Source organism: Erinaceus europaeus, chromosome 7, assembly GCF_950295315.1.
Source record: "Erinaceus europaeus chromosome 7, mEriEur2.1, whole genome shotgun sequence".
NCBI classification, from domain to species: Eukaryota; Metazoa; Chordata; class Mammalia; order Eulipotyphla; family Erinaceidae; genus Erinaceus; species Erinaceus europaeus.
In genome coordinates this window covers 118,699,499-118,726,520 of record NC_080168.1, presented here as the reverse complement: position 1 = coordinate 118,726,520, position 27,022 = coordinate 118,699,499, and the positions used below count along the sequence as shown (strand labels likewise).

Below are 27,022 nucleotides of genomic sequence, written 5' to 3'. Positions count from 1 at the left end.
CTCCATATCCCACCCCCTCTCCTGATAGCTTTCCCATTCTCTATCCCTCTGGGAGCATGGACCCAGGGTCATTGAGGGTTGCAGAAGGTAGAAGGTCTGGCTTCTGTAATTGCTTCCCCGCTGAACATGGGCGTTGACTGGTCGGTCCATACTCCCAGTCTGCCTCTCTCTTTCCCTAGTAGGGTGGGTCTCTGGGGAAGCGGAGCTCCAGGACATATTGGTGGGGTCTTCAATCCAGGGAAGCCTGGCCAGCATCCTGATGGCATCTGGAACCTGGTGACTGAAAAGAGAGTTAACATACGAAACCAAACAAATTGTTGAGCAATCATGGATCCAAAGCTTAGAATAGTGGAGAGGAAGTGTTAGGAGGGTACTCACTGCAAACTCTAGTGTACTTCTGCTTTCAGGTATATATTTTGCAGTAGTTTACGGATCGTGTGAACATAAGCTCTCTCTCACAGAAACTGGTGTATATCTAGGTTTTGGGACTTTGTTAGAAAGTGAACCACCTGAGATGAAATTAGAGTGTACTATGAAAGGAAAGGTCTCACCTGAGTGATGAAACTGAAGGGTTGTCATTCCACACGTGAAGTCTCCGGACACAGTCTGAGGTGAAGCATGCTGAGGTGGCACTCGCTGCGTTGGTGAGGTTGTGCTTAAGCCTTTTCTAAAGGGTGAGAGTACTGAGGTTCTGCACGCTCACTGTTAAGTATACATATTTTATTTACAAAAGTAGTAAGATAGGTACAATTCCTTTTTAAAAATTTTTTATTATCTTTATTTATTGGATAGAATCAGCCAGAAATTGAGAGACAAGGGGATGAGAGGGAGAGAGACAGAGAGACACCTGCAACACTGCTTCACCACTTGCAAAGCTTTCCCCCAGGTGGGGACTTGGGGCTTGAACTGGCTCCTTGAGTATTGCAACATGTGCATTCAACCAGGTAACACCACCTCAATTCCTTTTCTTTAATCAATCTTTCTCGCTTGGCATAAAGTACCGAGGCTCTGGATTTTTTTTTTTTTTTTTACTCTTCCAATTTACTTAATCCAGAAAGTTTTGTCTCTGTAATTTTCCAGGAAATTGACCATTGCCAAAGTACCTAATGTCAAATTGTGTGTGATTAGTTGTTCTCAATAACAGATACTATTTTAAAAGAGCAAAAATGAAAAACAATTTATTGCTAGCATTAATAAACCGTATTTCCTGTATTTTCCCCTATGCTGCTGCACTACAAGCTTACAAACTACATTTCTGAGACACTTTGCCTAACTAGTGACTATGTGCCAACTTTCATTTAATATATAACATTGAGAAATATGGGCAGACATTTAGAAAGTGGGAGGAGTTCGGAGATTTGTAAATTTTGACCCAGCACTATTAGAGTGTACACGTAAGAGTTTTTACCTGGAGCAACCCTATAGCCCTAATTGGAGTGGTTAGTTAAAGTAGTTTCTCCAGTAACTAAGAAAATGTGGCTGGCTCATTGGTTCAAGAATAAGTTTGGTAGAGGCTTTCTGGTATTTATTCTGTTTTTGTTTCTCAATTCTTTTTGAGTCAAAGTTGTCTAAACTTGAACTAAATATTGTTCAATATCCTGAATTTTTATTTCACACCTTTTCCCTTATTGTTAAAGGAGACTTCTGAGTTATAGAACTACTGGTATTTGAAACATTAAAACCTGAAGAGTGAATAGTAGTAAGCAATGACATATTTCCATATACATTCTATTACCTTTCTCTCTCTTTCTTTTTTTATATTTATTAATTTATTTTCCCTTTTGTTGCCCTTGTTTTTTTTTAATTGTTGTTGTAGTTATTATTGTTGTTCTTGATGTCATCATTGTTAGATAGGACAGAGAGAAATGGAGAGAGGAGGGGAAGACAGAAAGGGGAAGATAAAGATAGACACCTGCAGACCTGCTTCACCGCCTGTGAAGTGACTCCCCGGCAAGTGGGGAGCTGGAGGCTAGAACCCAGATCCTTATGCTGGTCCTTGTGCTTCCTGCCACATGTGCTTAACCCACTGTGATACTGCCTGACTCTTCCCCTCTCTCTTCTTCTCCCTCTCCCCCCTCTTTCTTTCTTCCTCCCTCCCTTCCTTCCTTCCTTCCTTCCTTCTCTTCAGGTTGAAGTCTCCTAGTGCATCATGAGTTTAGGAAGATTTTTTTTTAATCACAATATAAGCCATGTAGGCTTGTAGGATTTGAGCACAAGTCATTCAAATACTTGCAAACATACTGAATTGATTATGTTTAATGTGTAATTTTAACAGAACACTGAAGTGGGAGGATTGTGACTCAAGTCTACTAGTGTATAAATTTGAAAAATTTACTCTCTCACTGGCAGAAGAGTTCTTAGCAGCAATATAAGTCCTTGTATAAATGGATTTTATAATCTTTTTTTACTCCTTATATTTTAATTTTGTTCTATTATATATGCCAATTACAAACTATAACTTAGTGATTGAGATAGATCAGAATTCTATTCCTGGTTCTGCACCAGGCTAACATATATTCATGAGCAAGTGATTTTTGTCTCTAGGTCTTATCTTTTTTCCTTGATATCATGAAAGATTTGAAGTAGAAGATACCAGAGGAAATTGAGAGTGTTCAGAATGGTCTGACCACAGACTGAAATAGAGGATATCTCCATAATTGTTCCTTACTGTAAAATCACCTTCAATCCCAGTTTAATTATGCTTTTTTTGAGAAATAATAAGTAACAAATGATTCTAAATACCAGTTGAGTTGTCTTACAAATAAAATTAAAAATAAAGTAATATTTTTCTTCCTCCTGATTATATTAGGGTCAATTAAGATCCCAGTTATAAAAAAAATGTCTTGTAGAAAGCACTATAAAGTAGTATTATGATTCCATTATTTGGTGTAGCAGGTGGATAGAATTGAAAGTGCTTACACACATAGTTAGCTTTATTAAAGTATCTGTGTTTCCCAGCATTCCCTTTGAAGTTGAAGAGCAATTTCTAATAGTAGCACTTATATGGATTTGCCACTTTATCTCCTCAGCATGAATAAAAGCTATGGCTACTAAGGGAAGAAATTTGGGCTTTTATTTAGGACACAGTATTTGACCAACACCCAGACAGTCAGCTATTCAAATACAGTTTAACTAATTAAAAGCTTGGAACTGCCTATTAAAGCAGGGTGACTAAGTAGTCACACGATTATATAAGTCTTATAAAAAGGTTTAAGGTGTCCCATTTTAAACTTATTTTTTCTTTTTCTGGAGAATCAAAGGAACATTACCACCTTAGAAACCCCATTTTGAAACAGAATCGTCACTACGGAGCTTTAGTACAGACATTCAAGGTATCAATGACTTCCATACTTAAAACCGCTGAGAGGGAACCTGGGAGATATGACAGTAACAAAAGCAGAGACCCTGCATGCCTGAGGCCCCAGACATATGCTCATCTGTCAGAGAGGAGTGGTTCTGTGGTCTTTTTCCTCTACTAAAAATAACTAAATAAATCTTAAAATTTACTTAAAAAATAAATCCTTAGGATATGCCACACTTTGACAACTATACATGATTCAAATGTCCTGAGAGAAAAGTCATTTTCGATTAAAGTTCATACATGGTTTCTTAGCAAACTTAAGATTAGGACGAGCTTTAGAAAACAGTCATTTTAATGATAATAGTAGTAATAATAGTAATAATAGATCTTCAATTTTTATTTAAATATTATTTATTTATTTACTGAATAGAGAGAGACAGCCAGAAATTGAGAGGGTAGGGGATGAGAGGGATAGAGGCAGACACCTGCAACACTGCTTCACCACTTGCAAAGCTTTCCTCCTGCAGGTGGGGACTGGGGGCTCAAACTTGTGTCCTTGAACTTTGTAAAATGTACACTCAACCAGGTGTGAGGTGTGTCACCACCTGGCCCACTCTTGCATCTTTAATTCAGTTTAATCACTAACCCCCCCCCACACACACCTTCTGCTGTAAACAATTAGGTTCTTCATGGTCCCCTTTGCCAAATCTGGATTGTACAGATATTCTCATCTCAGTTTTTACCTCCTTCTCCTGTTCAGTTTTATTTATTTCTGGGTTATTCTCTGTTGTCCCAATAAAAACAGGTTCACTTATTCATCATTGCTTCCTTATTTAAGTATTTTTGCACGTGTGTCTAGCTGGAAACTAGTACAGGCACGATTTTAACACCCCCAGGCCATTTTTTTCATTCATGTATATAGTGACACATCAAGAGAAATACAAAAAGAGAGGGTGAGATATCATAGTATTGTAACCCAAGACCTCAGATTCCTACTCTTCTTTTTTCCATGCATTTCTGTAAAAAAAAAAAAGTTCACTCTTAGCAATACAAATCATATGGTGATTAGACTAGTAAGTCAATTTAATCATTAAAGTGTGCTAAGTAGCTCTCTTGTAATAAAATATATGACATAGATGTAAAAATAGCACATTTTCAAAAGGGAGGAAGTCCTCTGAAATATAAATTTAATGGAAAATGAGAATGTATTATGATTGCTTTCTTCAACTTAGAGATCCCAGAACTGAGGCTCAGACAAGGTAATTCATGCAAAATTTCAACTAAGTAGTGGTAGTACTATGACTATTTGATTTCAAAAGACATGCTATTAACTTCCCATCTATACTGTGATATACTTGTCTCCCATTTAGTGAAGTCATATCTGGTAAAGTTAAATATTAGAAAGGTTCATATGAATAAGAGTCTTGAATGCCAGGCTACAGTTTATACTTAATAATTAGAGTCTAAAAGAAATTTGAGCTGCAGATGAGAGTAGTATTTATGAATGATTAGTTTCATAATAATTTGGAGAAGAAAGACAATGAAGACATTGATGTAAATGGCTAAAAGTCTATGAAAGATTATGAAACTGGATCTCCATTTTGTTTTTTCCTAAAATCATCCCAGATACTTTCTATATTCAGCTGACATAAATGGAATTAAGACTTTCCAATATGAAGAAAGATATGTCTATGCTGTACAAACGAACTAGAATAAGACTTGTTACTTAAATATTTTCTTTTACCTTCTTTGTAAATTGAGTTTTCTGTCAGAATTAACATTGTGTACCTTTTATATTGACTGACTCACATACTAATCTTTATTTGACTGGTGATACTATTCACTCAGTCTTCAGTTATTAAGTATAATGTGCCACCCCCATATTGATTATTCCTACTCACTTTCTCTGAGTCAGGGGGATAGCTCACCAGGAAAAGTACCTGCATTACAAAGCACACTGCCCTTGCTCCAGCCCTAGCATATAAGAGGTTCTATCCCAATTGGAGTAAGTTCTTTTTTTTTAAATATTTATTTCTTTATTCCCTTTTGTTGTCCTTGTTGTTTTATTGTTGTAGTTATTATTGTTGTTGTTATTAATGTCGTCGTTGTTGGATAGGACAGAGAGAAATGGAGAGCGGAGGGGAAGACAGAGAAAGAGAGAGAAAGACTGACACCTGCAGACCTGCTTCACCACCTGTGAAGCGACTCGCCTGCAGGTGGGAAGCCGGGGCTCGAACAGTTATCTTTAAGCGGTCCTTGTGCTTTGTGCCATGTGCGCTTAACCCACTATGCTACCGCCTGACTCCCTGGAGTAAGTTCTAATGCTCAATGCTGTAGTTTTTTTTTTTTTTTCTCTCTCTCTCTCCCTCTCCTCCGCATCTCTCCCTCTGTCTTGATGTGTCTCTCTTCCCCCACTCTTTCCTCTCTGCATCTATCTGAATAAAAAAAAAATTCATAGATAGTGAAACAACACAGATGTAAGAACCAGCTCACACACACACACACGCACACGCACACACACGCACGCGCACGCGCACGCACACGCACACGCACACACACACACACACACACACACACGCACACACACATTCTCTTTCTCTCTGTCTCTCTCTTGCTCCTCTACCTGGTTTGATTGAGCTTTATAATCACAGATGAGCAAAAGGACACTATTTTATACCACCTAACCACTTTTTACACAGTTCTTCAAGGAATAGTAGGGATTGCGCAGTAAAGTAATCATGTATTTTCCGTGATGATTTTCTACTGGCTCATAAAAGGACTAATGAGTGGTCAGAGATTTCCAACCTATAATTTTCTTCTTGTCATCATAGGAGCTTCACTGCTCTAGGCTGACTAGTTCAGAGAAGAGATAGAGACAAAGGGAGAGAGCGAAAGACAAGAAAACATTGAAGCTTCCTCCAGTGAAGTAGTGGCCAGCCTCAAACCTGGATCTTTCGAATGGCAAAATAAGTGTACTATCCAGGTGAACTACTTTGTCTGCTTGCAACGTATAATTTTCAAAAAATTAAAATGTATGAATTTCATACCAATAAACAATGTATAAGGGTTAAAAATTCACTGTACTCATCAATGAGTGATCTAGTAGAATCTTAAAGCCAACCTCAAAGAGGACAGTCCACTATAGATAGTAAATTAAAAAAATAACAGAATACTGAAATGATAGTGAATTAAAAAATACTGAAAATGATTTAAATTTAAATATAAAATTGGTTGACATGCTATAGGGTAATAAATCCATAACCCTTTTGGATTCTCTTCTTACTAGACAAAAATCATTTGCAATTTAGTTTCTTCTCCTTTTCCTCCTCCTTCTCTTTTCTTTTTCAATTTTTTTTACAGTTTATCATCTAATTTCACACAGTTAGTATGTCAACTATGTAATGAAAAAGTACAAATGTAGTTTTCAAGAGATTTAGATAATCTTTCAGAATTAATTGACAATGCTTCAGTGTTACTAAAAAAATCATGCGGTTATTGATTTATTTTCAATTTGGTATAATTTCCTCCCCTAAAAAATACTACTTTATCAAGTATTATGTGCCAGCACTTTGCACACACTATTTCATTCAGTTCTCTAATGAATATCAATGAGCTTACCACTTTTCATGAAATTCTAATTATCTCCTAAAAAACAATGCTTATCAGGATAAATGAATATAATAAGTCTAAACATTTCTGGGGCTGTTGATGTACATAGCGAGACTCATTTCTGAAGAATACAAATATAAACTCAGTCTTGATAGTGTATATAGGTCTGACTGAAGGTATTGAACCTTATCTTAAATTCAATTTGGTGGGTGCAACATTAAATATCACTAAGCTTGCTTACACAATATATGGTCACTGGTGAATGCTTTCAAAACATGATTTTCTATTTTTCTTTTAAGACCATTTGCTTATTTTTCTACTTAGTTACTAGCGTCCCTGTTTTCCATGCCTTGAGCTTTTAGTATTTGAGGGACATTAGCCACCTGTGTTTGTCTTACACATCAAAGTGTTGGCTATGAATAGTGTTAATAGGGCATTTTATGTGAGAAATAATAACATCCTAAATGAAACTCATTTGTACTAACTTGAAACTCAACATAAGATCATGCTAATAAAGATGCACAGTTGTTTCCTCTTTTACCATTAAAACTTTATTGAAAAATGTTTATATGAAAACTACATGTGCAAATATTATTCCTATGGGTGGGGAACTGAAACTGGAGGGATATTTGTTAATGCAAAATGATTTTGCAAATTGATAGCAGTCACTTCATTAATAAATAGCAGTGTAGCTCTAGGGGTTGCATTTTTGAACAACTTTAGATAACTGGGCAATCTTCCATAAAAGTTTAAGTCATTTTTCACAATGTGCTTGTAAAAATCAAGAACTGAAATACACCCAAGACTAGGCAATTTATGTTTCAAGTAGAGTATGTATGTGTGTGTGTTTATATGCACATGTATATGTATTTAGTTAGATGTAAACATACACATAAAGTAGGTTTTTATAACTTTTGGTATTTTAGTTTTTCTTTGATGCCACTGAACATAGACCTACTTAACAGGGTTTTATTTCATATTTCGCAGGAATAGGAAAAATGATAACTGAGCATTGGTTGTTATAATGTTTTGTGTCTGTGTAACATACATGTACACAATAATATAGAGAACTAGAGAAGAAACATGAATAGTGAAAAGCATTTTAGAATCTTCAGTTCATATGGGAATTACAAAAGCCTTTGCTATCATTTTTGTTGTCATTGAAAAAAAAAAAGTGAGCCCTTTGTGTCAGAGCCCAGAGTTTCACAAGTGTTATTCCAGTGAACCTACAATGCTTTGGTTTCTTTTCATTCCCTCTTTTCTGTGGAAACCAACCATTAAGAGTAAAAGGGTGGGGTATAGGGGATAAAGTGATAGAAGGGTAGGAGGTGACTCAATTGGAGGAGATTATGTTCTAGAAAACAGACCAGTGAAAATTTCTGCTGGCTATCATTCCTACACAGCTCCATTCCAAGGTGTCCAGGGCTCTGCGTGCTCCTGCTCTGCCTTGGGTTCAAGCTGAGGGACAAGGAGAAGCATTCCTGCCACTAGATCTCCAGGAAGTCCGTCCTCCTGGCTCTCCAGCTTCACATCAACAGTTAAGGGCATGGAACAAAACTTTCTCCTCCTCGAAAAGGCTCAGTAAATTCCACTGACCCTACAGGGGTCCGCATTAAAAAAAAACAAAAACAGATATAAAACCGCAGCTGTTTCCTGTTTCCTTGTATGTTCAGTCTGTCCTGCAACCCTTTGGTCCCCGGGGTTTAACTTGAAGACTCTATTAGAGTGAGTTGGGAGGTGATTTTAGGATTTTGCTGCTCTCTGTTCATGAACGTAGGGGGCTCAAATTCCAAAGTCATCTGTGAGCCCACTTGGATCCAGCTTCCAGCTTTGCTCCCCCTCAACGTATTTTAAAACACAGACACCAGGGCAAGGGGTTTTTGTGTCAGCAGGTAGACAGAAAAAAAAAAAAAAAACAGTTCTTGGCCCTCCTGCTTGCCAAGATCAGATTACTTTTCACAGACTGGAATTGACTGGGGGGTGGGGGTGTTTACTTTTATTCCTTTTATGTGTGTTCAGCTCACTTTGTGAGGTTGGGTGTGGAAATCAGGGGGGTGGGGTGGGGGTTCCAAATTCAGTGACATTCCCATTCCTGGGTATTTACCATGCCCTTGGGGCTGGCAGTTCTTAAAGTTTAGCAAGTCTACAAATAACTACAGAAGACAATAGAGTCCCCCACCCTCCTCTCTCTCTCTCTCTCTCTCTCTTTTCCTGATTCCAAATGCCTTCTTCTGGTTGAGGTTGAGGCTGAGGTTGAGGCTGAGGCTGAGGCTGGGGCTGGGCAGGTCTCCAAAGAAGCAGCAGCCACAACAATCCAGCAGTTCAAAGTTAAGCAGCAGTTGCACAACTTTCAGTAACTCTCTTAGCAGGCTACTAATGAGCTGAAACCCAGCGAGTCTGAGGAGGTGAAAGGAAGCTTTTGGTTATTTTCTCTTTACCCCAAATTGAGAAACCGCACCCCATCCTACCCTCCCAGATAACTGTGAGATAGAAAGTCTTTGCTGCTTACCTGGAGGATCATGGCTCCCTTTGGAAAAAATCTTTTAAAGACTCGACATAAAAACAGGTAAATTTATACTATATGGTGTGTGTGTGTGTGTGTGTGTGTGTGTGTGTGTGTGTGTGTGTGTGTAAAACTGTTTTTCATTGCTCATAGATTCTGATGAAAATTGCTCTTGGGGGACAAAAAGTTCAAGGGATTTTTTTTTTGTTTGTTTAATATGAGTACTCAACTGATGAGTTCTAGTAATGATTGCAGTGGCCAGCCCAAGGATCTCTGAAATGAATATTTTCCTCCCTTTAACCAACTAACATAACTAAAATCTCTCTTTGTTTCCCCAAGAGCATTTGAGAATACTGGGATGGCAGACTTAATTTTGTCTGAGACAGTATTGTGGTATTTTCTAGAAAGAGTTCCAGTTTTGATGAAGACATACCTAGAGCCTATTAGCCACTATTAGAATGAAAAACAATGGTTGATATAATCCGGAAACAGTGTTTTGGCTCCCCTTATAGTGGAAGCACTGCTGAAACTCGCAAAGTTCCCAAACTGAAAATGCTCCACAGACATTTTGTGAACTAATTATTTTGAAGATCTTTGATAATTTTAGGTGATTTTAGGAACGAAAGAAGGAGGATTCATGCTTAGGAACGAAAGAAGGAGGATTCATGCAGCTGTCTTGTTTAATCTTTATTACTCAATCTTTTATTTTGATGTGCTATTTCAAGTCTGCAGTAACCAGTGTATGTATTTCCCCTCCCTCATCTCTCTCCCTCTCTCTTTTCTTAGCTCACACAATTTTATCTTGAGCCAGTCTGTGTCTCAGTTCTTAAATGCTTTAGCAATATCTCCAGTATTACATTTTTGTGCCTAAAGTGTGAACATAGTTTTGCTTTTTGAATGTATTTATTTTTACATAAAGATTCTCCACAATTTTTCTTTCAATCATTCCTGTTTGTATGTGTTCTTTTTAAAAATCATAAAATTACTTGGCAGGAAATGAATACAATTGTTCTAAAGTATCTACATGATGATATAAAGTTATATAGCTTTATTGATTCTTTTTTAAATTCTCAACATATTCATCATTTTGTTGACTAGATTAGTTTTGAAAGCTAAAAGACATAATGAATATTATAGAACTTTTGAAACCTGTTTCTTTCACTAAAGTCTTGGTATATCACAAACATGAAGTTCCTGGTACTTCGTGAAACTATCTTGTAATAAGTGGACCTATGTGAAAATAAAGAAAGAAGTCTTGTTTTTCTTAAAAGCTATCTTCATGATGATTATCAAAAATAGGCTTGTACCTTAATGATATCAATGTATTACAAAACATTTCAGGAGATGCGCCCTACCCAAAGAGACCCTTATTACTTTTCCAAGGATTCAATTGCATTTTTTGAAGTATATGTTTAAAAACTATTAACATGTAATAAAATAATTACATTGGTTAAACTGCATGTTCTCATAAAATCAAAATTAGTTTCTGTATGCTGATCCTTCTGAATACTATCTCTGTAGTTCAGGGTAGTTGCTGCTTTTTTAAAAAGTAATTTTTAAAATCTGTTATATTCTGTTATTGCTATACTAAATAACAGTGTAATAAAATACTGCATATACCCTGGAAAGTTTTCCTTCCAGGAAGTACATGCTTCTCTTTCATTACATCAGTTTTTCCACTATCATACCTACTCTACCCATTAAACAAGCTCTGACACAAGGAGGTGAGTATAAAATATGGTACTTGCTAATTTGACAAAGTAGTAGTGAGAATATGTGTACGTTGATCTACTGAGAGATTTATTTTCTGTATTTGTATTTTTCCATTCTTCAGAAATAAATAATGATAGCTACAGGTAAGGATTTAAAAAATATGTGTTTTAAGAACTAAACAGTTTATAAACCAAATACCATGTGAAAAAATTGAAATATCATTAATCTATTTTTACTTTATTCAGTATTTAATATTGTTGTAGCTAGGTCTTTTGCATGTGCTCTGTTTGTTTTTCTACCTCCCTCTGTTAAATGGGAAGCTAAATTAAATGATTACATTTATCTATTTTGTTTGTCCAGTTCCATGATGATTTAAATAATACTACTCTGACACAGAGTAAATCAATATCCATCCTGAAGTGGTGAAGGATTCATCCTTTGATAGAAAGTCACATAGGTGGCAAAACAGTTATCTGATGAAAGGCAGAACATTCCTCAAATATGTAATATAAAACTCCATGTACAGAGAATTTAAAGAATTTGAATAATGTATTTCTATACATTGTGGTGTATAATTTATATAGCTTAAATAACTATCTGAGCATAATTATATCTTTCTCCCTGAGGGGAAAATACAGACTGTGAGAAGGAATGTTGGAAATTTGAGATCATAATTTTGAGAAACTTGTTTATTTATCTTTATCTTGTTTTCTGTGTTTATATATTTATTCTGGGACTGGTTTTTAAGTACTCAATATATTAACTTCATGAGCTTCTTCTGAAAATATTCTCATAATACATATACATTTGAGAGTTTTAAGACAAAATTTGCACATATGCAACTTCAAAGTCAGATGGATAAAACTTTTAGAAAACACAAACCAAACTTTGGAGAGAACAGGGTTATCATCTGTCTAGTCATATTGTGTTTTCATGCTAGGACACTAGCAGGCATATGATGGACTTATATAATGGATGTTCATATAAATGTGTAAACTAAAATTATAATTTGTACCCAAAGTAAAAACATTCTACTTATATTATTCTCTAGTCATTTGATGTCAGCTAGTAAATACATTATAGGGTTTGGAGGACATTTAATATCATCTAATACCAGTAGATAAAAAGTTATTATATGGATTTAAACACCACATCTGCCAGATAATCTTTTCTAAATTTTAAGAAACATGTTATTTAAGAAATATGTTATTTTATATAAAATGGGGAACAGTATTCAGAACATTTGAGAAAATTGCATAGTCATACAATGAAGTATTCAGCATAAAAACTTACACTTTTATTTTTAAATTTCATATGAAGAAAAGAAATAGAACTAATCTAAAATCTTTAGGTATCTCTATTATGTGTATAATAAAATCAACCTTGAGCAGCTTTCTAATTATAGTAACATTTGATGGGGAAAATGAACTTTTCAGAAGACCTTTTGTTATCAGGAAATGAATTGTTGACTTTGGTTCTAGTATAATAGAATGTTTTATGACCAAATTCCAAAGAATTATCATTATATAAAAAATCTTTCTATTCAATGCAGTTCCTCATGTTGAAGAACTCTAAACTATTGGATTATAGGTATTTTCTTTTAAACAAATTATTGTTTTATTTAAAAAATCAAAGAAGCAAACAAACATGAATTCAATTGATATTAATGTAGATATTTATTAATAGAATTTAAATTATTAGAATTCCTGATTTTTCACACATGTTCTATTTGTGAATATGATTTGTGTTTATATTATATTCTATTTTCAAGCTAATGATTGTTTTTAAACAGCTAATACTTCTAAATAGCAGTCAGAACTTTTTAAAAAGTTTTAAAATTTCCAATCTTTCTTAAAAGTTCATAAATCTAGAATGTCATTACAAAACCTTCTGGGATACTTGTTAGTATAAATTGATAGTAATGATCTTTTGGTGTGTTAATAAATTTGGGGTAGTGTCCAGAAAATTGCCCTAACCTTTACCAAACCTTGCTTAAAGCAGAGAATTCACACACACACACACACACACACACACACACACACACACAAACACACACACACACACTTCCCACATATATATTAAAGGTATAAAGTTAGAATTGTTCATTTAAGTAAATTTGTAAGAGAAAAATATAATTTAAAATGAACATGAAAGGGTCTAATCTACATTACTGATTCCATATAATAATAAGTACTAATAAGTTGACTTGGCATTTTTTTTTTTTAGTTTTTGTATTCAACACGGGTAGGCACTGATTGATCACAGGTTATAACAGACGTTGCAATAACAACAAATTTGATGAGAAGCACCAGAATTTATCTGTAATAAGTATAATTAACACAACTCTACTGCTTGCAAGTGACTGACTAATTGGAGTAAAGCTAGTTAATTTTTTTTTCTGTTTGTTCCTTTGTTGGTTTTAAACCCTGTTCTTCACCACCTCCCTACTTATCACAAATGTTTTGTCAGAAGGAAGAATTCAGCTTTGAGGCTAAAGTAAAAGTTGCTGCCTGACGGTTGTTTTCTTTTTTGTAATTAGATTTACGATAATTTATGAGTTCTGCAAAATGGGAAATTGTTATGGTTTATTTTGTTTAATTGCCAATAAATATTCTTAAAGTTCCCAAAATTGCATTGAGAAATGCCAGATATTTGAGTAGGAACATCTTTGTAGTTCTCAGGAATTCCTGAAAGAGATTTCCCCTGATGATTCTTGGTAACTTAAGTAGTTATTAGTTGGCAGCAAACCATCCATTACAAACAATGGCTGGAATGCTCTACCCCTGGCCTAAATATCTCAAGAACAGTGGCAGTGGTGAAATTGAACTCCAAGTTAAATCTTGAATTGTCAGTCCAATAACTCTACACCAGCTTAAATCTACTACATAAGATGCTTTGTTATTCATTGTACCAGTTTAAGAACCACATCAAGATGAAACATTTTTTTTAAATTAAATTTTTTTTTATTTTCCCTTTTGTTGCCCTTGTTTGTTTTTTATTGCTATTGTAATTATTGTTGTTGTTATTGATGTCGTCATTGTTGGATAGGGCAGAGAGAAATGAAGAAAGGAGGGGAAGACAGAGAGGGGAAGAGAAAGATAGACACCTGCAGACCTGCTTCACCACCTGTGAAGCGATGCCCCTACGGGTGGGGAGCGGGGGCTTGAACAGGGATCCTTACACGGGTCCTAGCGTTTTGTGCCACGTGTGCTTAACCCGCTGCGCTACTGCCAGACTAAGATGAAACATTTTTAAATGAAATCTTTGAAAAAATTTTTTTGAAACATTTATAGTTAATTACTATATTTATAAAGTATCTTTATTAGTTGGATCACATTATTATTTTTTTATTATCTTTTTTAAATTTTATTTATTTTATTTATTCCCTTTTGTTGCCCTTGTTGTTTTTTATTGTTGTAGCTATTATTGTTGTCATCGTTGTTGGATAGGACAGAGAGAAGTGGAGAGAGGAGGGAAAGACAGAGAGGAGGAGAGAAAGACAGACACCTGCAGACCTGCTTCACCGCCTGTGAAGCGACTCCCCTGCAGGTGGGGAACCGGGGTTCGAACCGGGATCCTTATGCCGGTCCTTGTGCTTTGCGCCACCTGCGCTTAACCCGCTGCACTACAGCCCGACTCCCTGGATCACATTATTTTAAAACTTTAAAAAAAAATTTAATTATTGGATAGAGACAGCCAGAAATCAAGAGGAAAAGGGGTGACAGAGAGGGATAAAGACATCTGGAGCCCTGCTTCACTACTCGCAAAGCTTTCCCCTTGCAGGTGGAGACCGGGGATCTTGAACCTGTGTCCTTGGGTGTTATAACATGTGTACTCAAGCAGGTGTGCCACCACTCAGCCCCATTTTAAAACGTTTGATATTTGATTGGTGTGTAATTCCAGAAGACTCTATAGTAATTATCAATGATCCATACATGTGTGACTCTGCTTTTTGAAATTTTATAAAATGAATGAAGATTTGGTAGTACAACAATTAGAACACACACACACACACACACACACACACACACACACACACACACACACACACTAGTTCAAGCGCATGATTATCACCAGCAAGGAGAAAGATTCATGGAAGATGAAGCAATGCTACATTTTTCTCTTCCCCTTCTCACCCTCTCTATTTCTCTCTGTGTGTCAAAAAAGCAAAAATAAATTCTTTGAAAGGGAAAATGGGGGAGGGTGGTGGCACAATTGATCTAACACATATGTTACAATGTGCAAGGACCTGGTTCCAGGCCCCCTGGTCTCCACCTGCAGGGGGAAAGCTTCACGAATGGTGAAGTAGGTGTGTGGGTGTCTCTCTGTTTCTCTCCCTTTCTATCTCCTCATCCCCCTAGATTTCTGGCTGTCTCTATCCAATAAATAAACAAATGTTATTTTTTTTAAAAAGACTTTACAGAGAAAGAAACCTATATAAAAAAAGGGGGGGCCAGGTGGTGGCACACTTGGTTGAATGCACATGTTACAGTGCGCAAGGACTCAGGTTCAGGTTCGAGTCCCTGGCCCCCACCTGCAGGAGGAAAACTTCACAAGTGGTGAAGCAGTGCTGCAGGTGTCTCTCTGTCTCTCTCCCTCTCTATCACCTCCTTCCCTCTCCATTTCTGACTGTCTTTATCCAGCAAATAAAGATTAAAAAAATAAAACAAAAAAAAAGGAAATGGAAAAATGTTGATAGGGGTATAACCAGTACTTAACAAGAAACCCTAAAATTTGGCCTCCCAAAAATGAGATAACATGTTATCTGTATTATGAATATGTGAAAGTAAATAGTTCAACATACTTATGTGTTCTGATGTTTTCCAATATATATTTCCTTCAGATTTTATTTATTCCCTTTTGTTGCCCTTGTTGTTTTATTGTTCTAATTATTATTGTTGTTGTTGGATAGGACAGAGAGAAATGGAGAGAGGACAGGGAGATAGAGAGAGGGAGAGAAAGATAGACACCTGTAGATCTGCTTCACCACCTGTTAAGTGACTCCTCTGCAGGTGGGGAGCCGGGAGCTCGAACCGGGATCCTTACTCCAGTCCTTTTGCTTTGCACCACCTGTGCTTACCCAGTGGGCTACCCCCCCAACTCCCTACCTTGAAATTTTTAAAAGATAATTCTTTTGGCAGAACACCCTTAACACATACCCCATTGATTTCTTAAGAGGCAATTATTTACTTTTAAAAAATAGATTGTGATTCCATTCCGGTCGAGCCTGTTGTAACTGTATACCTTCTAGAAAAAGTGTTCATATTTGTTGATAGTTGAAAGTGATTATTAATGTGATTGGACTCCGGAGGGCAATATAATTACTTTATTTGAGTGGGATAGTCTTGAGACTATGTTTAGTACTGTCAGTGACAATAATGATATTTCAAGAATAAAAGTGTTCAGTGGATATTAAATGTGCTGACAAGGAGAGTTATCCTCAAAGGTTTATATTTGCAGGCTAGAATGCCTGTCCTCTTGTTTTTAGAGTGACTTAAGCTAGCTAAAATTCTTATTGAGTATAGAGTCTCGGAAGGTGGGGAACATACCTAACTTGCTCCAGTGGGTAGGCATTCAATTAATCTTTGTCAATTGAATACATGTACGCAGAAAATACATCTCGCTTTTGGATACTTGGATAAGCATGCTACAGGGCACTAGATTTGTGTTGGAATGCATATAATAGAATTAGGCCTGAGCAATAGTGTCCCTGGTAGAGCACATGCCCTGTGGTGAGGTCCTGGGTTCAAACCTTGGTACCAAATGGGAACATCATGAAAGGTACTGGGTGTGGGATGGCTCTATAAAATGGTGGATGAGTGTACCTGTACTTTCTGTTCCTGTATCTCCCCACCCCGACCCCCCCACCAAAGAAAAGGAATGCAAAATAGGCCAGGAGGTGGTGCTAAGGGATATCATGTTTGCAGAACATTCTGGGTCATTCTCAGGTGTTAGGTTTAAAAACAATTTGTAAAGCCCAGGAGTTAGCACAGTGGATAAAGTACTGGACTTAGAACCATGAGGTCTTGAGTTTGATCACTCATATGGTGTGAGGCTCTGATAGTCTCCGTCTCTCACTCTTTAAAAAATCTTAACACACATATGTAGGATTCCAAGGAGGATTATTTTTATAACTTTGTTTGTCTTAAAACAGGATGGAGGCTGGGCGGTAGCGCAGTGGGATAAGTGCAGGTGGTGCAAAGCGCAAGGACCTGCATAAGGATCTCGGTTCGAGCCCCCGGTTCCCCACCTGCAGGGGAGTCACTTCAGAAGCGGTGAAACAGGTTTGCAGGTGTCTATCTTTCTCTCCCACTCTCTGTCATCCCCTCCTTTCTCATTTCTCTCTTCCCTATCCAACAACAATGACAGCAATGGCAATAATAATAATAACAACGATAAACAATAAGGGCAACAAAAATAGGAAAAAATGGCCTCCAGGAGCAGTGGATTCATAGTGCAGACACCAAGCCCCAAGGATAACCCTGGAGGCAAAACAAAAACAAACAAACAAAAAACCAGGACACACTGTCAAAAAAGTAGTGTGTTTATATCTGCATCTACAGTGTTGTAATTTGTTTATAAATGATACTATCTGGAATCATTGAGTGTTTACTATAAGCTAAGCACAATTCCAAGTCTACCATACGGAAACATGAATGTTAACTTTTGATTTTATTTTCCTAGGACTGGGAAAGTCTACATTTGTTATTGTGCCAGGCTTGCAAAGACACAACCTCATTCCTAAGAGATTAAACTTCTAATTGAGAAAACAGCATTATAGTCATATATCTCATGCATGGACTTTAAAGAAAAAACACCTTTGCTTGGAAAACTATGTTTGACAAAGTAGATTAGGTCATGATCTTTATAATTAATTAAGAAACTAAGAAATTAACTAAGAACATGAGAGCACAATCTCTTCGAGTTGAAGAAAGTTATGTCTCTGTAGAGTAGGCACTCATAAATCTCGTTAATTGACTAAAAATCTATGAGAGGAGATAAGTATAAGGAAAGGAAAGTAAGATCGTCATCATAACTAGATAGCATTTATTAAACTCCCACAGTGAGGTGACAGGCTTGGACAAGAGTAGGACACACAATAAGGTGTACAAATGATGTAGGAGGGGGCTGAATCACACACAGTGAGGGCTGACTCAGGGTAATCAAAAGAGAATAGGGAAGCAAGGAAAAAAGTACAAAAAGTTGGTTCAGCAAGAATCCATACTCTTGTTTGCACTGGTAGGAAACAGTATTTTATAACCGAGGGAGTCCATAGAAAATGTTAAGATGTATTTACATAACAATATTGGGCTTTCATTCAACTATTGTTAACTGCTATTCATTTTAATGATAGCAATAATATGGTAAAATTTTCAGATCAGAGAACTGAGTTCTTCTGAGATTTTGTGTGTCTTGTACATTTTAATTCAACTAGTGCAGACAGTGACTAGACCTCAGCAGATTTTTATATTCCCTATGATTTATAGTTGACAGGCTGTTTATGTCCTGCTCTTATTGGTATACTTATTATTCAGAGTATAGTTATTGTACTTAATAAATGGGACATTTTATGGTCACCTGAAATACTTTCAATTACTTGCTTAAATATCTTAACATTTAAAATAATACATTTAGAAACTATCCCACTTTGATTCGGCATCTCCTTTTATCTTGCTATAACTTAGGATGATGGCTACTTAATGAATAAAAATGACTAATATGGGGGGCAGGGTGGTGGTGCACCTGTTTGAGCCCACATGTTACAGTGCACAAGGACCCAGGTTTGAGCACTCATTCCTGACCTGCAGGGGGAAAGCTTTGCAAGTGGTGAAGCAGTGCTGCAGCTGTCTGTCTTTCTCTCTCCCTATCTCCCTATACCCTCTTAATTTATGACTGTCTCTATCCAATTAATAAAAATGTAATATTTTTTAAATGACTTAAAAAACTACTTTAAAAATAAAATATAAATAAAAAATTAAAACCACAAGTAGAAAATTAACTTTGGGGACATTGTGACCAATTAATGATGAGTCATAAGGAGCCTTTTTAAAAGGAACTTTTTGATTAATAGAAATATGAGACACACACAAATTATGTATTAGGCTAACATAATACTAAGTAGCATAGTGAGATCTGCAGATTCAGTAATAATTATATATATATATATAATTAATTTTTTTATTGTCACCAGGATTATTGCTGGGGCTTAGTGTCTGCACTAGAAATCCACTGCTCCAGGTGGCCAGTTTTTCCTGTTTTTTTTTCTTTCTATTTTTATTAAATAAGACAGAAGGAAATTGAGAGAGGACAGGGAGATAGAGAGAGGGAGAGAAAGACACCTGCAAACCTGCTTCATCACTTGTGAAAGCAGACCCCCTGAAGGTGGGGAGCAGGGTCTCTAACCCAGTCTTTGCACTGGGTAGTATGTGCACTTAAGTAGGTGCACCACCACCCAGCCCTGAAGTAAATATTTACTTCATTATATACACTACATGTTATTCTAGGTGCTTGGGGAAAAGAGATATAGTGAGAAAGTTCATCAAAATCTCTATTCTCATTAAGGTAATATGTATTGGTGGGCAGGAGTCAGTAATGAAAAAGTAGATGAAGAAGAAATTTCAGGTAGTAATTTCTGTTATAGATGAAGATAACAGAGTGTTGTGATGGAGCTTATCCTACAGTCTGAGAAACTGAGGTTTAGGTTTTATAATTTTTGTACTTGAATGAAGAAAATTAATCAAGCATATTGGCCCCTAGAAAAGGACCACCCTAGGCTAAACAGAATAGAAATATAACATCACTGAGGTCAGCAAGACCTTAGTGTTGCACAAGTAGGATCTTAATTAGGATCTTAATATGAAGTAATATAAAGGGATGTGTTTGAGGACATAGGTTGGGGTATGAACATTCAGAGATTTGTGGCTCATAAAGGACAGGAATTATATTTTAAATACAGGGAAAGTGACTGGACCAGATCTGTTCAATCCAGAGTAGGATATCTGTGCTGAAGGTAGACATTAACTAATATGCGTGTGTAGCAATCTAGATGCTATAGGAAGGGGTCATTGCAAAAGGACTAGCAGTAGAAGCAAGGATGATGTGCTAGTTAAGTTAGAATCTGAAAGGTTGATTACACTAAAAAGGAAGAAGATAAATATGACAGTCACCACAGCACCAGAATTTATAAGAATCCCAAATTGATTCCCAATTATGAACAGTGGACATGCAATGTATCAGGATACGTCTGTGATACTCTGAGAGATAAGTATGACTTTCGTTCTGAGTAACTGGTAGTACAGTCATGTCATTAGGAAGAGGTGCAATGACAAGAAGAATTTGGGAGGGAGGGAAGACCATCAGACTTGATAGTGAAAAAGTCAAGGTGTCATTTGACTGTTTCCAAATATTCCACCTCCAAACACCTGGTGCTTAGACACAGTGCACCTGATATGGACTGTGAACATTGCCTTTCAGCCAGCCTCTGACCTCCTATTAGTCAGTGGGACTGATTAAAATAGAGCACATGGAACCTGGAATGGGTCTTTAAAGGCAAAAGACACTAGTTTAGTGAGAGCCTGCAGGCTGACTGTTCCTTTGTTAGACTCACTCAATCTCCAAGAAACATTTAGCTTAAAAATTAGCAATGGCACTATTAAAATCTCCTAGAGTGATGATCCTTGGCTTGGCAGGGCCAGACCAAATGATTGCATGGGCTGTATATGACCTGTTGTCCACAAGTTCCCTACTCCTACTCTAGAGAATCATATGTAGAACCATTATGTAGATACTGACATTCAAGAATGCTTTCTTCATTTGTTAAAAGGTTTGTATGTGACCAGGAGACACCATAGCAACAGTGTACCACTTGTGTCCTGTATTCAAACCTCTGCATGACCATATGTCAGAACTGAGGTGTATTCTAGTCTCTCTTTTCCTCTACCTCTCAGTTTTTCTCTCTCATGAAAATAATAAGAATAAAAAAAATAAGTTACTTTATTTCATGAGAGAGAAAGAGAAGCCAGAACATTAATCAGGTACATGTTTTGCCAGGGCTCAACTTGGGAACCTCAGGCAGGCAAGTCTGTACTCTATCAGTTATTTATCCAGCTGTCAAGTGATACTTTACTTAGGTAATAGAATCCAGATACTTTGTGTAAATGAAAATCTAGATCAGGAGTTGGCAAACCTTGTACAAAAGTCTACGTAATAAATTTTTTTTGTTTTATTTTTGATGATTGCGCCACCACTTCAACTACTCAGCTCTGTCAATATACAGTGAAAACAATCACAAACAATATCTAGTTTAATGAATATGACTTTACTGTAACAAAGACTTATTTTTATTATTTTTTAAATTTTATTAACTTGATATTGATCTACAAAATTATGAAATGACAGGGTATAATTCTGCACTATTCCCACCAAAAAAAGGTTGCAGATATGGATTGAGTATGATATATATATTTATATATTTTTTCCCTATGGTCCTGCCTTCCCTTCTAAGTTATACCTACATCTACTATCACTTCCAAATGTCTTTCCTTTTTTTCTTCTCCTGGTCCTTATGGAACTGGAGTTCAGAGCTCTCTGGTCATCTTCCCCTGTCTTTTCTCCCCTTCTGGGTATATGGACCAACAAAATTATTTTTGGGGTGCAGGTGGTGAGTGCTCTAGCTTCTGTAATTGCTTCTCTGCTGGACATGGGTATTGACAGCAAATATATATATATATATATATATATATATAATTTTTTTTAAAGCAGGTTATAACTTTAAGGCAGTTATAACTACTTGACTCTAGTTGGCTGAAAACCTTAACCATACCAACTACACAGTCCCCTTTCCCTTCTTTTGCACTTGAAAAGCAAAAGAAAAATTTAGCTTCTACTATGTTTGGCCCTAATATTTCATGAAGAAAAACTCGGTCTAGAATGTGACTAACAAATTAGCAACAAAGTAACATGTAGAAATGTTGTTAGGGAATGTGTGAATGTGGACTGGGTTCTGTAAAAGGGGAATGGAAAATAACAATAGCAAACATGGTGTTGCAGGTCTGGGATTTGGTTTGTGGAAAAACCAGAATGAAGAGAAAAAGAAAAGAAAAAGGAAGAAAGAATGAGAGAGAGAGAGAGAGAGAGAGAGAGAGAGAGAGAGAGAGAGGAAGAGAGAGAGAATGAAAGAAAGGCAGGTGCAAGTCACTCTAGTGGAATAAGCCATAGTTTGACACATTTGGCATTCACTTTGTCCTCTCGTAGATCTGTCACAGATCTGACCAGCTCAGTGTGCATAAAATTGTAATTGACTCTGACTTGTTGAAATCAGGTCATAGAAGGAATTGTAGGATCAGGCAGGAGAGGAAAAGAGAAGATAGATGAGATGAGATGAGATGAGATGAGATGAGATGAGATGAGATGAGATGAGATGAGAATGCCATAAGGGAAAATCAAAAGAGAAGTAAAAAATAAAAAAAATAAAAAAGACTTAAGATGAAGGATTTGGGGACCATGTAAAGTTTGCAATCAACAAAGGTACACAACTAGATTCTCAGTTTGAATAAAGAATATGGCAATATTATGAAACCCAAGTGTGAAATGGGCAAGAGTTCATAATAATACAATATGTAAATAGATTACTTTAGTAATCTATTATAAAATTGAAAGCTGTCTGGATTATATCAATAGTTGTGGCAGTATGAGTGCATGTCTAACAGACATATATGAAAATGAATAAGCCAACCTCCCCATAAAATAATAATAAAAATAAAAGAGAGTAAGACAGACATAGTGACTGGTTAATAAGGGATGATGAGACAGGTAGAATAGAAACACTTCCAGATGTCAGTATAGAGAGGGCACTGAAGGATGGGAGGCTAATGTTTACTTACTCAGTAACATGAGAAATCAAGAGTTGGAATAGGTGGAGACATGAGAAGAGAATATGATGAATCATTTTCCAGGAGTAAAGACTGTGATACCTATATGCTATATAAATATAAATGTTAAGATGAAATTTAAAAAAAAAAGGGAAATTGGGAGTTAGGGCCAAGTGAATAAGGATAAAGTAAATAGGGCTGAGAACTATAGTGAAACCTATAGCCATTGGTAGTTTCTGGAAATGGCTGTTTTAAGTGAAATGCTATATAACATAGTCCTCTTTCAATATTGTTCTTTCACTAGACTTTGACAACAAATTGTCTTTATCAATATCATAAAAAAACAACTGAGGATGGCAAAAATACTGGGCTGTCAGAAAAGCCACCACATATTTTTTTTTATGTTTTTCAAAGCATAAATAGCTCATTCTGTATGACTTCTGACAACCCAACAGATTTCTTGGACTCTCTGCTTGCTTGGCCATGCACAGGGCCTGGGTTTGAACCCAGTCATCATGCACTGCAGGATGTTTCAGTGCTATGCTGTCTTTCTCTCCCTACACTTCTCTGCCTCTCTCTCTCTCTCTCTTTTTTTTTTTTTTAAAGTCAGTCTGAAGTGATGGAGCTCCCATGATGACAAAAGGAGAGAGAGAGAGACTTATGTTACTCAAAAGCCCACTATGTCATTATATAATTGATTGATAAAACTGTAGATGATAGGTTAGTCACATTAAAGACTATATATAGTACCAAAAGAACTCGCTGACAGAAACCTGGGTGTGCCAATTGTATCAGTTATCACATAATTGCATAATAATTTATCCTAAAATTAGTTGCTGAAAACAACACTCTGAAGAGTAAACTGAAGTCAGCCTTCTGCTGGTTCCATCTATGCCCTGGGTTAGGTTTAGATGGGGCAACTGAGGTGACAGTCTGTCTCTCCATGCGGTCTTTCATCTCAGGCCCTTTCATCAAATATCAACATTCCAAGACAAAGAGAGCAAAAATCTCCAAGGCTTTGTGAAGCCTACACTTCACAAATAGCATCACATAGTACCTACCTACCACATTTTATTGGCCATAATAAGTCCTAAGATCTATTCAAAGGGAAGGAAATGGGTTTCATCTCTTAAGACAAGGATCTGCAAAAGACCTATGGTCATCCTTGCAAGACACCTACATGAACTGCTTCTGCAAAGGAAAAATCAGACAGGAACTTAGGAGAAGCTAGGAAAGTAAAGAAGTAAACACACTTGAATGTGAAATCATAGAAGTCAAAGAACAGATTGCTGCAAAAAATGGCAGGAAAAGGTCATGACACATTTTACGACTAGTTCTGAAAAAACGGACAGTTTGACTTGGAAATTTGGAAATTTTTGAGAAGCCTAATCAAAAAAAAAAAAAAAAAGAAAGAAAGAAAGAAAAGAAAACAACACTCTGTCACTCAGTGATTTGTTGTAGCAATTACTGGAAAGTGGTCAACTAAGAAGAGTGGGGGTTGCTGTTGGAGTGTTTATAAAAGAATAAAGGAATGATAGTTGAGGTGAATATGTGTTCCAAAAAAAAAAAAAATTGTCATCCTGTGACAGTATAGATGGATAGTCTAGAGTAAGAAGTAGAAAATCAAGAGAGCTTAAGAAGGGTTACATCACTGAGTAAAGTCCGAAAGAAGGTAAAGGCAATATTATCACAATATGCTATAGAATTTAATAATTCTGGAAGGAAAATGGGCATATGATGTTAAAATTTCCGTAGGCTCTGGCCGGGCGGGTTGGCTTCACGGCGGGTAACAGAGACACGGAGACAACGGCTGGGCAGGGAAGCTGTATTTCTTTATTCACGAACAAGGATTCATAAACTAAGACAAACTAATCACCAAACAGAACTCTGCTGTCTCTTTGTGGCGGCACAAGCACTCTCTCGAACTCAGGAACCCTGTCACTCTGGAACTCTTCCACTGTGGAACTCTCTCTTACTCTGTAACTCTGAAACTCTCAAACTCAGGAACCCTCTCTCTCGGGGTTCCTTGGGGCAGGGCCAAGCGGACCCGCGAAATTAACTGGACTGATCCAATTCTCTTGGAGGGGGAGGGCTAGAACAAACCAATGTAAAGCATACGACAGGCATATAGTACATGAGATTACTAGTGGTTTCCTCTTACATAACACTGGGATGGATGTAAGCTCTAGAATTCTCAGTGAGATTAGATAGTTTCTTAGTTCTTCACCTGGTAAATAAATATTTTAAAGTATCTACTTTTCTGTGTGACAGGATGCTATGACAGGCCTCTGCATATTCTTGTATCTACTGCTTATTAATTTGTCATTGCTATAAAGGTAGTTTATTTGTAACTAATATGAAGAACTCGTTCTTGTAGATAATGCTTCCAGTTGGAGGTTACTCTCCATTGTAGTTTTTAGAGTTTGTTTCAAAAATGGAAGTCAGTGATTAGGGAACATCTTTTGTGATGTCAACCTGTCTGCGAAATAAATAGAATTATTACATATTTCTAGTGCCATTCAAATTTGCCAGCATGTCTCAGGATGAATACATTAGAGAGGAAAGAGTAGGTGGCTGCAGGCAGTTACAAGCTGAAAATCACCATCATTAGGAAATGACTTGCACTAAGAAAGCAAAACCAATTATGGACTTAGCTGCCAAAAGGAAAATGAATACTAATCGCCAACATAACTACAGCTATCATTAAACTAAATATTCAGGCTAGGCCGCTTTCCTTTAATAAATATGCTTTGTTGTTATGAAACATTTCTCTATAAAGTTGAAGTCGATATGGATTTTTTTTTCCTTTGGATATTTTCCAAGCACAGGTAACACTGGAGTAGATGTAAGCTCCAGTATTCCCAATGAGATTAGATATTTTCTCAGTTGTTCGCCTGGTAAATACTACTCGTTAAATATTTACATTTTGATAATAATCAATTTCCGGAATCTGAACGTGGAGCTTAGTTTACTTAACCCACAGTAGTCTCCAGTGCACATTCTTTACACATTCCCTTCCTTTTTCTGCTTATGGGAATTATTTGCTATAGCTACTAACCCATGGTTATGGAATGCCTAGGCTTTTTCTTCTTATGCATGATTGGCTTTTATTATTCCTCCCAAGAAAATTAAATGGATCCTAGTAGACCAAAACTAGCAATATATCTTATGAATATATATTCAGAGAAAACCAGTGTTTACTGTAATTGTTCCTTTTTATTCTTGATTCTCCAAATTTTTTTTAGAGAATGAGTATTTTTATGAGCAACTCCAATGTTATATGAAAACTATTTGATAAAAATACTTCTCACGTTTTGTTTATAAAAACAATTCTGAAGTTGCGGTTGTGGCTTAGTGAGAGTGCAGGATTTGCCAATTTGGGTTCTATCCTTGGCCCTGTATATACCAGAATGAAGCTCTAGTGTTCTCTCTCTCTCTCTCTCTCTTTCTTTCTCTCTTCCTCTCTCTCCTTCTCTCTTTCTCCCTCCTTCCCTTCCTTCATCCTTTCCTGCGCCCCCCTCTCAGATAAAATCATAAAGGAAGGGCAGGGGTAGATAGCATAATAGTTATGCAAACAGACTCCCATGCCTGAGGCTCCAAAGTCCCAGGTTCAATCCCCTGCACCACCATAAACCAGAGCTGAGCAGTGCTCTGGTAAACAAACAAACAAACAAAGCTTAAAGGAAAAAATAAAACAAATCTAATTTTCCTCACAACCTAAGTGAGGATCTATATTGTTTATGACTAAAAGTTTCTGTGATTATCTCTTCCCTGGGCTGCAGCACTGTCTCTCCACAAATGTTACTTTAGAGGGCATTCTGTGTAAAATAATCAAAGTTAACTTGTGGGACAAAAACCTTCATATCACTTGTCTATCTCAATAATTGAAATTTTACTTAAATTCGTGTGTATGTGTTTGCCTTTTAAAAACAATCAAAAGATGACCATGTTTCATGTATAGCATAGAAGAGGAAACTATTTTCCTTGTCCTCTGAAAGTCTCTGACTAGGCCTAAAATTAAACTGA

The 27,022-nt window shown here is 36.5% G+C and overlaps 1 protein-coding gene across 1 annotated transcript in view; it reads left to right on the top strand.

Annotated features, from left to right (window-relative positions):
- The first annotated feature begins 9,060 nt into the window (after positions 1-9,060).
- RASSF9 (Ras association domain family member 9) overlaps positions 9,061-27,022 on the top strand; it is a 34,458-nt gene continuing 16,496 nt past the window's right edge. Inside the window, exon 1 of the mRNA XM_007516212.2 lies at positions 9,061-9,476. Within this exon, the coding sequence (XP_007516274.2) occupies positions 9,430-9,476 (47 nt within the window). The 5' untranslated portion in view covers positions 9,061-9,429. The remainder of the gene's footprint in view (positions 9,477-27,022) is intronic.